Raw genomic sequence first — 14,098 nt, 5'->3', positions numbered from 1 at the left:
GCCCTCTTCTGGACCCGCTCCAACAGGTCTGTGTCTTTCTTATGCTCAGGGCTCCAGAGCTGGATGCAGTACTCCAGGTGGGGTCTCACCAGAGCAGAGTAGAGGGGCAGAATCACCTCCCTCGACCTGCTGGCCACGCTTCTTTTGATGCAGCCCAGGATACGATTGGCCGCCTGGGCTGCAAGCACACATTGCTGGCTCATGTCCAGCTTTTCATCCACCAGTACCCCCAAGTCCTTCTCTACATGGGCTGCTCTCAATCCCTTCATCCCTCAGCCTGTATTGATACCAGGGGCTGCCCCAACCCAGGTGCAGGACCTGGCACTTGGCCTTGTTGAACCTCATGAGGTTCACACAGGACCACTTCTCAAGCTTGTCCAGGTCCCTCTGGGATGGCATCCTGTTCATCAGGTGTGTCAACTGCACCACTCAGCTTGGTGTCATCTGCAACCTTACTGAGGGTGCACTCGATCCCACTGTCTATGTCATTGCTGAAGATAATAAACAGTACCAGACCCAATACGGACCCCTGAGGGACACTACTTGTCACTGATCTCCATCTGGACATTAAGTCATTGACCAATACTCTCTGGATACAACCACCCAACCAATTCCTTATCTACTGAACAGTCCATCCATCAAATCCATATGTCTCCAGTTTAGAGAGAAGGATGTTGTGGAGGACCATGTCAAAGGCCTTACTGAAGTCCAGAGAGATGACATCCATAGCCCTCCCCTTGTCCACTGATGTAGTCATTCCATCATAGAAGGTCACTAGGTTGATCAGGCAAGACTTGCCTTGGTGAAGCCATGCTGGCTGTCTCGAATCACCTCCCTGTCCTCCATGTGCCTTAACGAAGCTTCCAGGAGGATCTGTTCCATGATCTTCCCAGGCACAGAGGTGAGGCTGACAGGTCAGTAGTTCCCACGGTGCTCCTTTGTACTGTTTTTAAAAAGGGATGCAATGATTCCCTTTTTTCAGTCACCGGGGACTTCATCTGACTGCCATGACTTTTCAGTATCATGGAGGGTGGCTTAGCAACTTCACCAGCCAGTTCCCTCAGGACTCTGGGATGCATCTTGTCAGGTTCTATAGACTTGTCTATGTCCAGGTTCCTCAGGTGGTCTCGCACCTGATCTTCTCTTACAATGGGAGGGGACTTTGCTCCCCCAGTCCCTGCCTTGTGGACCATCCACTTGAGAGGTGTGGAAAGAGACACTGCTAGTGAGGACTTAGGCAAAAATGTTGTTGAGTACCTCAGCCTTCTCCTCACCTGTTGTTATCAATTTGCCAGTAGTGTTCATCAGGTGGGGTACACTTTCTTTGACCTTCCTTTTCTGGCTGACATACCTATAGAAGCCATTCTTATTGTTCTTTGCATCCCTTGCCAAGTTTAGCTCCAGCTGCACCTTGGCCTTCCTGACCCCATCCCTACACAACCGGGCAACCTCCCTATACTCTTCCCAGGATATCTGTGCCTGCTTCCACTGCCTGTGCATTTCCTTCTTGCTCTTTAGTTTGACCAGCTTGTCTTGACTCAGCCATGCCAGTCCCTTGCCTTCCTTTCCTGATTTCTTACACATGGGGATCGGAGCTCTTGCACTCTTATGGAAAGAGACCTTAAAGATCTGCCAGGTCTGTTCTGCTCCCTTGTTCCAGGGGGCAGTTTCCCAGGAGGTCCTATTGACTAACTCCTTGACCAGCTGGAAGTTTGCTTTCTTAAAATTCAGGGTCCTGACTTTACTCTTCTCCTTACCTATATCCCTCACGACTGTGAACTCCACCACTGCATGATCACTGCAGTCCAGGCTGCCTCCAACCTTGATGTCACCAATTAGCTCACTTGCATTGGTGACCAACAGGTCCAGGAACACATCCCCTCTGGTAGGGCTGTCTATTACCTGGCTTAAGAAGTTATCATCGATGCACTCCAGGAGTCTCCTGGATTGCCTACAGCTCACCATGCTACTTTTCCAGCAGATGTTGGGGTGGTTGAAGTCCCCAGATGGATGAGAGCCTGTGAGAGTGATGCCTCCTGTAGCTGGAGTAAGAAGGCTTCGTCAATAGGCTCCCCTTGATTGGGCACCCTGTAGCAAACACCAACCACAAGGTTCCCTTTGTTGCCTCAGTCTCTAATTCTTACCCATAAGCTTTCAACCTGCTTGTGGCTCTTCAGAGCAGCTCTTCACAATCTATCCAATTCTTGACATAGAGGGAAACCCCTTCGTCCCTCCTTCCTCGCCTGTCCCTTCTGAAGAGCTTGTAGCTATCAATAGCCATACTCCAGTCACGGGATTCACCCCACCAAGCACTTCAGCTGGGCTGTCAGCTGTGTCACCTTTTTAGAGAACACACCTTCATTCCTTTGAGGTATTTCACTGGTTTTCCCTGTTGGCTCCTATTACCTCGGGAGCCCCTGGCTCATCTCCCTAAGACTTCAAGTGCTTCAGGTGTGCTCCAGTGTACCCAGCAAGTCTCAGAGCAACAGGCTGAGGGCCCTCACTAGCACCCCGTCCCTCTAAGCTTGGCATGCCATCCCATCCATGGCTTGTCATGGGCAAGCCTGATATTATCGCCCTCCCCCTTCAAGTCTAGTTTAAAGCTTTGTCAATCAGCCCCGCTAGCTCGGGATCAAAGACCCTCTTCCCCCTTTGAGAAAGACAAATCCCATCCAACACCAGCAGGCCTGGTGCTGTGTAGACCATCCCATTATCGAAAACCCCAAAATTCTGGCAGTGACACCAGCCATGGAGCCATGTATTAATAGACTGGGTCCATCTGTTTCTTCCAGTATCATTGTCCACAACTGGAAGGATAGAGGAAAAAGTAGGCTCTCTGAAGTAGGCCTACAGTAAGACTAGGGTTAATAACGGACTCCTAAGAAGTCTTGTTCCTTCTGAGAAGCTTGGTTGTCTCCAAGCTGAGACACAAAACCAGCAGATAGATAGGATCCGGCAGTGCCTGGGATGTTCTTCCAAGACCTGCCACTTCACCTGAGGAAGAATGGGCAATGGGGAGCACCTGGTACACCCGGCAATGGCAACCTGACACAGACACCCAGAAACACAGACTAATTCAACTGAAATGTGTCCAGGCATGCACACCTGCACCAGACCAAGGCTGTACAGCTGAAAAGCTGTACAGGTAGATGCACATCAACTATAAACAATCACGGAACAACAGCCAAATGAGCAACATGTATCCCAATGGAAAAACCCAGGGAAGTAAAAACATACCATCCACTTTCAGCTCCTCTGTCTAGTTCTGTTGCACAGGGTTGACCACAGTATGTATGTCTACCTCTACCCTCTATCTTGTAGTAAAACACAAACCTTTGTATTTTTAACACAACACTGTTGCGAAGCTAAAATAAAATATGTATCTTGGCCAGTTGGCAAAATGTTTTTATGTTGCTTTTACTTTTTCTTCCCATTTTTGATACCTATTCAGCAGCATTCATTAATCTGTCCTCCAAACCACTTGATTTTGCCTCTATACCAGTGAAAACTGAGCTTTAAAATCATTGTATACATAGCTAAATGTGAGAAGTCTGTAATTTACTTCTTTGGTATCCTTTTATTTCTCTAGGTCCCTCTAAACTAAAAATGTGTTTTATTGGAGGACTGCACCCTATACAGTCTGTCCAATTTTAATACTTTCTTGTTCCTAAGTCAGCTAGTATAAAATTAGCTTGATGGCGTCAGATATTTTATGAATCTAGACTAGTAAATTCTCTAGAGGCAGAGACTGTCATTACCCATTTCTATCAGGAGTATTACACGCTTAGAGGTTAAAACTTGGACAAGTGGAAACCTTGCTGAATGAAAGAAACTTAGTATTTTTTCCCTTGCATTTTAAAATAGCAGAGTTAGGGTATTTTAAATACCTGATTCCTAATTTCCATTCAAGGGAAGTTCTAAGCATGTTTAAGCCCTATCTATGAATATATTTTAGGAAATATTTGTTGATCATGTATTTGGACATTTGGAGTATGCAAAGCTTGTTTTCCTACATTTTACTGCTTGGCACGAGCCATACATTGGATATTACAGCTCTTTGGAAACAGATGAAAAAAATAAGGGTTTGATTTCCAGTACAAAAAGAAAATTGCAATTCCAAATTTGTACACAATGTCCTGTTAACATCCATTGGGGAAATAAGGACTGATATGAGAGCAGCAAGCAATCCTATGCTCCACTAAACAAACACACAAGACAGTTATTACATGTACAGCAGTCATTCTGTAAGATTTTCTTGTCCATGACATATGCTGCCTGAAAGACCTGGCTGGACACAAGCTAGTATTTGTATTGGTAGGAAATTATAGCATTTTGATACAAGTTTTATTTAACTTCAGAACAATAAAGAGTTATTAAAAAAATCATGGGAACATATACCATTAAAATTGTTTCAGGAAAGAAGTGTTTTATTTCAGTCATTTGATAGATTTACTACTATGATCTACAAAAACAGACCTTCTGAGCTACCAATACTTTGGTGGGAAGTTGAGAGCCCCAGGGAACCTCAGCCTTTTAGTCTTCAGGTTAAAATCAGAGTCTAGAAGGCCAGGCCAGTTCTGACAAGAAACTACATAGGTTTCTGATGGAAAACTTTTGATGTTGCTTGAAGAGATGATAAAAAATGCCCACTCTTTTCTCTCCTCCAATATTCAAGCATGAAGGACGGTGTCAGAATCTTTATTCTGAATATTTAGGATGAAAAGCACTGACCATAATGCTGTGAATATTTTCACCTGTGACAGACACATCAAGGAACCCTTCAGTCTGTGAAATGCAACACCTTTAGTTTGTGACAACCACCGAGACTTTAGTTTCAATCATCTGCTTAAAAGTAAACTCAGTGATAGCATGGGGAGTCAAACTGGCTGTCCAGTATCAGTCAATGCATGCTAAGGCAGGGAAGGTAAAATTGTTTGCTCTCTTGTTCAGTTCCTAGCACTAACTGTTGATGATTGGCATGTTTCCAGTTAAAAGTGAACTGAGAGTATCTGAATATCCTTTATAAGCATTTTCTTGTCACATCTAATAAATTTTAGTAATATCAATCTACATTAAATAAAGCTAAACACTTAGAGGCAAACTTTATCCCATTCTTACACTATAGTGCATTTGTGGAGAAAGAAAGGGAGGAGTAGGGAAGGAGAAGACAATGAAGGGTACAAAAAGCCAAACTTTCAAACTATCCAAATACCATATAATTCTGGTAGAACTAAACCCTGGGCTGAGAAAATTGTGTGGTTTGTGTTTTCTGTAGTGCATTCAGGCACTGCTTTCTTACTACACTGACCTGCCGACATACCTGGCTATGCAAGGGACACTGAGATACAATGTCCCTTATATCTGATTTAGCATCAGGTCTAGAAATGCTACAGTGCTAGGAACACAATCCCTCCAGGAAGAAGTTTGTCATTGCCTCCCAGTGCTCCTCCTGGGCAGTGCGGCGATGCATCATACCTTCTTTCATGCTGTATCTAAAGGACAAGTCCCAAAGATATTAAAGTCTTACCAACTCATTAGAATCTCCTTTTAAATTTATCATTTTCCTGTCCCATAGGACAGGATTTAAAGCACTTAACCAAATTTTTTTTAATTTACTATATACTATTATATCTCATGTTTTCTATGCATTCATTAACGGGTTCTACATTCACTTGACAGCTAATAATAAAAGTCCCCTCAGCCACTAATTATAAAAGTCCTATTGAATACCACTTAGCTTTCTGTATTATTTCTCTATCTTCAATTCTAGCACAGGTACTTACTTTTAATGAGGTTATCACCCTTATTTTTCAGTTATATCCTAAACAGCAAAAGTGACTTTTATTCCTTTATTTAGTCAGTGAGCTAGAAGAGAGAAGCATTTCAAATACTTTTCTGTCTAAGTAATGTAGTACAAGTTAAGGTATTAGCAGATTTATTTATGAACATTCTTCAAAACCTCTGTACTTCAACACTTCTGGAGTAAATGGAGGCAGCTTTCAAATACAGGTGAATTTTTCTGTTTCCAGCATGGACAGAATGGCCTGGCTCTATTATTTCTGATTCTGCCTGTGCTATACCCACTACTCCCACTGTGCTAGACTCATTTCACAAGCATATGCATGTCCCATGCTTTAAATAAAAAAAATAAGCCTCTGTTTCTTACAGATACAGAATATTTTTGTCTTATAACCCAAAATAAAAGAAGGAAAGCAAGCAAAACAAAAATCACTTTATCTGTTCATTTTTGGTACTGATTCAACTGGACTGGTTTAACAACACAGTATGAGGAAGCTGGTCCACACAGATATGGATAAACTTAGAAGTTGTCTCCAGTCCATTTCCTTCATACATTTCATTAGTACAGAGAGATGTAATGCTGTCCAATGCAAAAGAAATGCATTTTCATCTGTAACAAGTAATACGCAGTAGCATAAGTGCCCTTTTTCATATGTGTCTTGTTATACACTATTGAGAAATAACTGCTATATAGTTTTCTCATAAGAGTAAATACCTGATATTGTGAGAATCAGCCAGGTTTTTCTTTTGCTTTGTATTATCTTCAATGAATCAGTATTTCCGAATTATCAAATATTTGCAAATCTAACATTTACCAAACTAGATGTCACTGTGGAATGTTTTTTATAAACAAGGAAGAAACTGGAACATACAGACATACAAACAGCTTTTTATGTAGTACCAGAAAGATTCTGCAACCAATCCTTTTGCAGTGGGTGTGAGGAAAGTACACTGACTTTGATTCAAAAGTCAGCTTCCACTGGTGTTGGCTGTCATTCATCTTAATGACTGCTAAACACAATGTTTTGTCTCACATGGGTCTGAAGCCCAAATTTAACATTATAAAGTTGAACCACATAATCATGTTGAAATCGTGAAACTGAAGGAAAACAGTCATCCATTAAAATTACAGTATGTTAGTTACTCCTTGGTGACAGAAGATAATGTAATTTGTAGCTCTAGTACACAATCATCACTGTATTTGCAAAAACTGAAAAACAGAATATTCTGTAGGCATTAGAGATTTATACAAAAAGATATTATCATCATGTTCTGTTTTTCACATGCTAATTTATCCAGGAAGGAGACTGACATGCATTAATAACTTTTACTTAGCAAAGTCAGCATTGAACTGGAAACAAAATAAACACTTCTATGAAAAATTCTGCACTGACTGGCTTTCTTCTTGCTCTCTTATGCTTAAAGTGATTCAAGATTAAGTTTAAAGTAATGAAAATAACCCTACTTAAAGAAAAACTCTGAGATGTAGTCAACATCATGCAAGCACTGCTGAATAATATATTTAAACATATTTGTTCAAAGTTCTTTTTTTTTTCATAATTTACCTATTACTTTTCCCTTCTTATGTAATTTTTTTTTTTTCTATCGTTGTTTGCAAGATTGCAAAAGAAGTCAGTCAAAAGATCAGGCAAACAACATAAAGGGACAGATCTGAGATCAGAAAACTCTTATAAAAATATAATTTCTTATTATGAACATAATTTACAACCAACAGTGAAGTAGACTGTGCTCAGTTCCTTAAAGAGTCTTAGTATATACGTCAAATATTTCAGGATAAAAGAAAAAAACCTCTTCTTTTGAGGAGAAGATAGAGCAATTTCTAGAGCTCCACTCTTTATTTTCCCCAAGTAAGGCAGCAGAATGGTCCTGGTCTTACTCATTGTTCGAAGCACTGCTGTTGGCTGGCTATCGGGTGCAATTTATGTTCTACTTCTTTTACTGGATCAGACCTGACTTTTTTCTCATCTATCTATTAAAAACATTTTCACACCACAAAAGATACATGGTCCTGCAATAACAACAACAGTCCTGCAAAATATGAAAGGTTCTAGTTTCTCTTGGTCATACCTGCATGAGAGATTCTCAACTTATTTTTCTAACCTGACAGGAGACTGATTATCTCAACAATAAGAAAACTCTGCCTCAAAATTTCCAAAGATTCAGCATCACAAAAGACTGGGCATCCTAAGTACTGCCATGGTCCCACCTGCCTACACCACTGAAATAATGCAGCCCAGATGACGGATACAGTGCACGGTGCAATTTCTTAACAAAACCCTCCAACCATGTAGTAACATGGGGACTTTGTCATACACGAACAAATGTGAAAAAACAAAGAACAGTAGCAGACTTGCACAGGTTGACAGGAGCACGGGCCACTCTCCTGCAGCAGGATACCTGGTCAAGTCCATTTATCCCAGCAGCTCCAGTCTCGGCTAACAAGAGAGCTTTTTGATCAACATGAGGTAGCCAGATGTCAAATCATTTAAGATCAGGAATGAAAGTTAACTTTTGTGTGCTCCCCAGAGCTATCCCAAAATGGACTACTACAGAGACCTTGTCAAAATTATGACTGAGGGAGAAACTTGCTCTCTTGGGCACTTTTCCACCACAAAACAGGCCAGTGAGATAAAATCCCTCCTAGTTTTTCCCATATAAAAAACATCACCATGTAACTGCTACCAAAGATGATGCTGAACTGCAGTTTGTATGCACTGCGCTGCAGCGTTCTGAGCCAGTAACACCAGCGCTGCCGCTGCTGCTTCAGTTATGAACTGCACTGTCTGTGCTAATAGATTCAGAAACGCTAGGCTGCAGCGTGTAACTATTGCATGCTATATATCACACATTGCCCTACAAAATACTATGTGGTTATTCAATAGGTGCCAAGTATTTTTCAGATTAAGTATTCTAAACATTGTTCTTACCATGGTTTAGCATAGACATTTCTTCTACCGCATGCCTTTGCCCATATCTCACTTACAAGACCTTACTACAGCTCTAAGCCTGATGCTTTCATTATTATTACTAGTTTGAACAGTGGATAAATATTTTGCTTCTATACAGCCCCCCCCTCTGAAAAACCATGGGTCACAGCATATATACCAACCAGGAATGAGAAATGCCGCCTCTGTAAAAATACGTGCCCTATACTCATGCGTACTTTAGAGTAAATCAGACGAGTGATGTAGCAACCATAGCATGATTTTATCTCCACATGTAAAATTACTGTTTGTGGTATCACTGAAAGGAAAGGCATAATTAGAACATGGAAACAGAGATTTGAGCCAGAGGGCATACACAACTCTCTCTGGTGATTATAGAATTCACACTGCACGCTGTTTGCTTCAAAACCAATAATCAAGTTATCTGAAAGAAGTTAACAAGAGCTGTAGTCTACTTCACTTACTTCACGTAACATTTTAAATAAAGTATTGATTTAATAATAAAAAAGGAGGATGAAGACTTGGAATCTTCTCTTGTTTCTATGAACAATGGACTATGTGATGAAAGGTGTAAAACTCCACAAGGCAAGAGAGAAGGAAGAAAGGTGACTTTTACTAGGTAATAAAAAGATCCACAGCCTTTTTGAACATTCTTACCTTATGTCCTTAAAAATGATTGTTACTAGATTTTACTCTCCTAGTTTCCTTTCTTACAAAGCATCCATATGCTAGATTTTATTAATCAATGCCATTATTACAAATTAAGCAATTTTCATTGCTTATGTCCATTTTCCTAAGCTCGTCCCCTTCATTAAATTGATAGAAACCACCTTCTCCTTCTATTTGCATTTGAGAAGTCTAGATCTGGACAATTCAGACTTTAAAATACCTTGGGGAATCAAAACTGAGCAGGAGTCAGAAATGATGGCAAATGTTGAATTAAAGCTCTGAGTACTGTTACTGGCCTTTCAGTTTTTCAGGCATTAACATCTTTGCAAAACACTAAATATAATCTCAAAGATATTACATTTACGTTTCAAAGGCAGAAAATTCCTGTCTGGTTCTGGTTAGTTTATTGTGTTTTCCTCAGTAAGGTGTGAAACATGGTATCTTATAGGTGTTCAAAAATACTTCACAGAGATTACATTCCTAATATAAATGTAAAAAACACTGCTGGCTGAATATAGCATTGCATTCTTTCTTATGCCATTTTTATTAGAAGCTTCCAGACAGTGCTGCAAAGCTTAAAGTTAATTGTTTCCCATGCTTTGCAGGTGTACCTGTTTTAACCTGCATTTTATTCTGTCATGTTAATAATGTGAAATTGTGATACTGATAAAAATACCTTACAATAGGACACAGGCCAGAGACATTCTCATTTAAACAGAAGAATTGATTCAACGTTCACAGCATGATTTAACAGAGACCTTGGAACATTTTGGTGCATTAAAGAAAGCCTGGGTTAGCAAACTTTGCACAAAAGCAATGTATTTCCTTCAGATTTGGAAACTGCATTTCTGGCCAAAAGCAGCACTGCATTTGAAAAGCTGCATCTTTTGTTTTCATAGCACAGTACTTTTCCCTCCATGAAAATGCACAAAGAAGGGCAGTAGTTTGTGAAAGGGTACTCAGGAGGCATGGGGAAAGAGACAAGAAAGCGCCTCTGAAAGAGAGGACAAATGTGAGATGGAGGATGTTGGATACCAAAACTGAACATGAAATGATGAAAGTCAGATGCCACTTAACTTTCCAGAGTTGAGAACTGTAAACTTAACACTGCAACAAAACTGAAATTTACTTGTATATCGATGTACATACATAGAGTGCAGCATCTAATTTGGAGGTACTAACATGTTCATGAGACAAGCCCAAGGACAGAATTCAGAGGAGAAATACTGTGCTCTGCTATCAGAGATGAGTTTATACTAGAAAAATTGAGCCAAGTGACGTAAGATGTGCAGCAGACCCCCCCCCCCCAATTATTCAGTGTTATTTTCTCTAATTTAAGATGAAATAGAAATATTTTATATAAAATATGCAATGTTTGATTTGCATTATCCTATAATTTCTTGTACACAGTAGCTCTTTTAAGCAGGAAAAAAATATTAAACTAGCTTATAACAGTTGGTATATGATCTCCACAGTAGTGATAAAGTCAGACAGCAAAAGTTTTCTTTTAAAAAGAAAAACATGTAGATACGCAATGTGGATATGTCCACACATTGTTCCAGTGATTTAAAATGTAATTTTTAATATGTGAGCAAGGGAGGTGCTGTGGAGTCCCAGGGCATGAGCAGAATCCACCTGACAGAAACTTCATTTAGGCAACAAAGATCTCGCGCACATGCAGAATGAGTTACTGCCTCCTGCCGCAAGAACTAGGACTTCACTTGGCAACAGTTCTCATGAGATTAAGTATAGTCAAACAATACAAAATGCAAGGTGCATTATGAAAAGCACATGGGGAGCATTTGGGGAAAGCATGATTAAGCATTTAAGATTTCCTTGCTTTGCCACTTTTATGCAGGGGAATACAACACGGAGCTTTAGACCCTAAATGTGTATTTGCACAAAATACAATCTTTGCTTATTGCAAAGGTTTTCAAAGGGTAGTAGAATTTTTGTTATGATTATTATTATTATTTCCGTTTAAATACTATAAATGTACTATAATGTGTATATAGGGAAACTGCTTGAAGATTGGTTTTCAGCTTAATACCTATTACTGCATGTAAATGGAAATTTAAATTAAAAATCTGTTTTGTCTAGTTTTGTCTGTTTTGCCATAGAGTACGTTTTACATTTCAGCTGAAAAAAGCATACTGTTTTTATATAGCATCTGCTGTTGGGCCATTTGAGATTAATTTGGCACAACTTTTGTAAATAACAGATTTATTATCAGATTTTCTTCACTGATAGGATGTTTTTTAACTTTAGGTCCCAACAATTGTCTTTGTGAGAATAAAATAATGTTCTTTCATAAAATAATTAAAACCACTAAGGATTTTTTTTCAACTAGTAAGAATATTAATTGGGTTCACCATCAAAATATGGTAACATGTAAAATATCTTGTTTTGCATGTTAATACTTCGTAATTGCACAGAGATTTTCAACTTCAAAGCTCTTTACATGAATTGAGTGGATGTCCCTGAAGGCCTTAGGCAAAATTTTCTTTGCCTTCAAAAAGAGATTTGCACCAGACAAAAGCTTTGTGAAAAATGCAGGACTGCGCTTTGTTGTTTTAATCTACCGCCATCGCACGTGAGATAAAATATTACTACCATTTTGCAGATGGAGCAGTGGAAACAGGGGGAACTGAATGGGACTATCCCTGCTCATCTGAAAACTCTGTACTTCACCCTGGCTGTGGCACATTGAGCAAGTGAGAAACAAAATGCGAGATAATTCAGTTTTCCAAAGCCATGTCAACATACCTTTCAATTATTTCTTTACTTCCCCACCAAATATCAAGCTGCCTGAAAGTCCGATGATTACCTCCTATTGCAGTGCTCCACACACAATGCCTTCGCTCAAGCACTGAGGCAGAGAAAAATGCATTTATAGAACTCAGCCAAAAGTTGTTAGCTGGTACTCCACTGTGCTTCGTCAAATGACATTTTAAAAGGTACTTGCTAGAAACAGGAAGTTTCCCAAAATCCAGGAGCAATGGTTATTCCCTTATGTCAGATAGACCGAAATCTATCATGAATCACCACTCAGTATTTTCAAACTGAACTTTCTTTTCACTGACTTTTAAGCCACGCTACAGACATGAAACTGCAATAGGCGTTTACAACCTGTGAGCTAAAGCATGAATATTTTTTCAGCATCCTTTGCCATGACATTTTTTGGTGAGTACAAGTAAGATCAACAAGCATTTCTCTTTGTACTTACCATGTGATTTTTATGCCACTTCACTGGACACAGGGAGTAATACATTGGGTCTTTTTATTGCTCAAGTAGAAAGTGCTCATTACCTATTTATGTTTATATATAGGAAAAAACCAAGAGTTGATTCAAGTGGCATACATCACACTGTTGTAGTGGTTGATTTCCTCAGGATGGTCTTCTGGGGTTTTGGTGCGGTGTGTGGAGGCACAGTCACAGGTCTCGGAGGAGGAAAGCTATTACTGGGACTTATCCCCAACCCTCCATTTTCCAGAGGAAATGGAGGCAGCGGAGGTGGTGGAGGTGGCAGGGGAGGGCACTGGTGTGGCAGCTTTCCCACAACACGGGCAGGCTCACTGTGCAAGTGCACCTCCCTGTTTTTAATGTTATACCGAACATCACAGTCAGGGCAATAGCCGTGGTACTGCACTTTTTCACTAAATCGTACCCGTTCCCTTGTTCCCGGCTGAGGACACCGCTCTTTCTCAGGTCTGTGCATCAGAGGCTGCATCACAACTTTCTCCAAATTACTGTTCGGTACACAGCATGTATCTCCGTTTGGGATGCGGTTGGGCCCGACTGGCAAGCCCCCATTTCGCAGCAGGGTTCCATTAGTCTTGACAGGGTTGGCCAAAGGAGGCAGCCTCGGAGGCTCGTCGCACTTGACGGGCGTCAGTCGTTGACGGGCGTCAGTCGTGGCGGAGGCGGGGGCGGATTTGGCTTCCGCAGCACAGTGAGGATAGCGGAGGGGTGCGCGGGTGGCTTGATGAGTGGTGCGCTGCCCCGCACCTTGACTTTCTCCAAGCTGGAAGCTGTTGTGCTGCTGGAGCTGCTGTTGAGCGTGTCTGTTTTGGAACTGTCTGTCATCTCATCCTCCAGCTGCAGGTCAGACGTCAGCGTGTCAATCTGGTCAACCACCTGCACAAGAGCCAGAGTGAAAATGGTGAGAAAAGCTTGCCCCAGTGAAGGCAAAACAGAAAAACAAAAGCACTCTCCACTATCAGTTTTGTCCTTCCCAGAACCGAAGCATCCAAATTTTTTTGACCATTATTTCTTGTTTCTTGCCAACATAATAAAATAATAGTAATAATAATAATAATAATAATAATAATAATAATAATAATAATAAGGATGGCTAGTTTGCTAGCTCATCACCTGAATACAAAAGAAATGCAACTGGAAACACTCTGGAATGAAATTCTGCTTCTTTCCCTCTAGGGTTTACTTGGCAATATCAGTGTAAGTGAACTGTAAACCTTCAATATTATGCTTTGCCTTCCAGTGCAGGAGGAGACTGAATTATTTAACTTTAGCTTCTACGTGACAGCTTCTGAATCCAAATCTTCTGCAGAGTATCTTTTAGCGCTGACCTTTCACACAGCCTAGATTTAAATATGCATCTCTGTATAGGTGATATCATACACCTACAATCGTAAGTTTGGTA

The 14,098-nt window shown here is 40.5% G+C and overlaps 1 protein-coding gene across 1 annotated transcript in view; it reads right to left on the bottom strand.

Annotated features, from left to right (window-relative positions):
- Positions 1–12,666: 12,666 nt before the first annotated feature.
- The window catches only part of PRR16 (proline rich 16), a 33,621-nt gene continuing 32,189 nt past the window's right edge, over positions 12,667–14,098 (bottom strand). The window contains 2 exon segments of the mRNA XM_009318598.1: positions 12,667–13,348; positions 13,351–13,572. Coding sequence (XP_009316873.1) covers positions 12,797–13,348; positions 13,351–13,572 — 774 coding nt within the window. The 3' untranslated portion in view covers positions 12,667–12,796.

This window comes from Pygoscelis adeliae, unplaced genomic scaffold (assembly GCF_000699105.1).
Source record: "Pygoscelis adeliae isolate BGI_AS28 unplaced genomic scaffold, ASM69910v1 Scaffold192, whole genome shotgun sequence".
NCBI classification, from domain to species: Eukaryota; Metazoa; Chordata; class Aves; order Sphenisciformes; family Spheniscidae; genus Pygoscelis; species Pygoscelis adeliae.
This window is presented reverse-complemented; position numbering and strand designations above follow the sequence as displayed.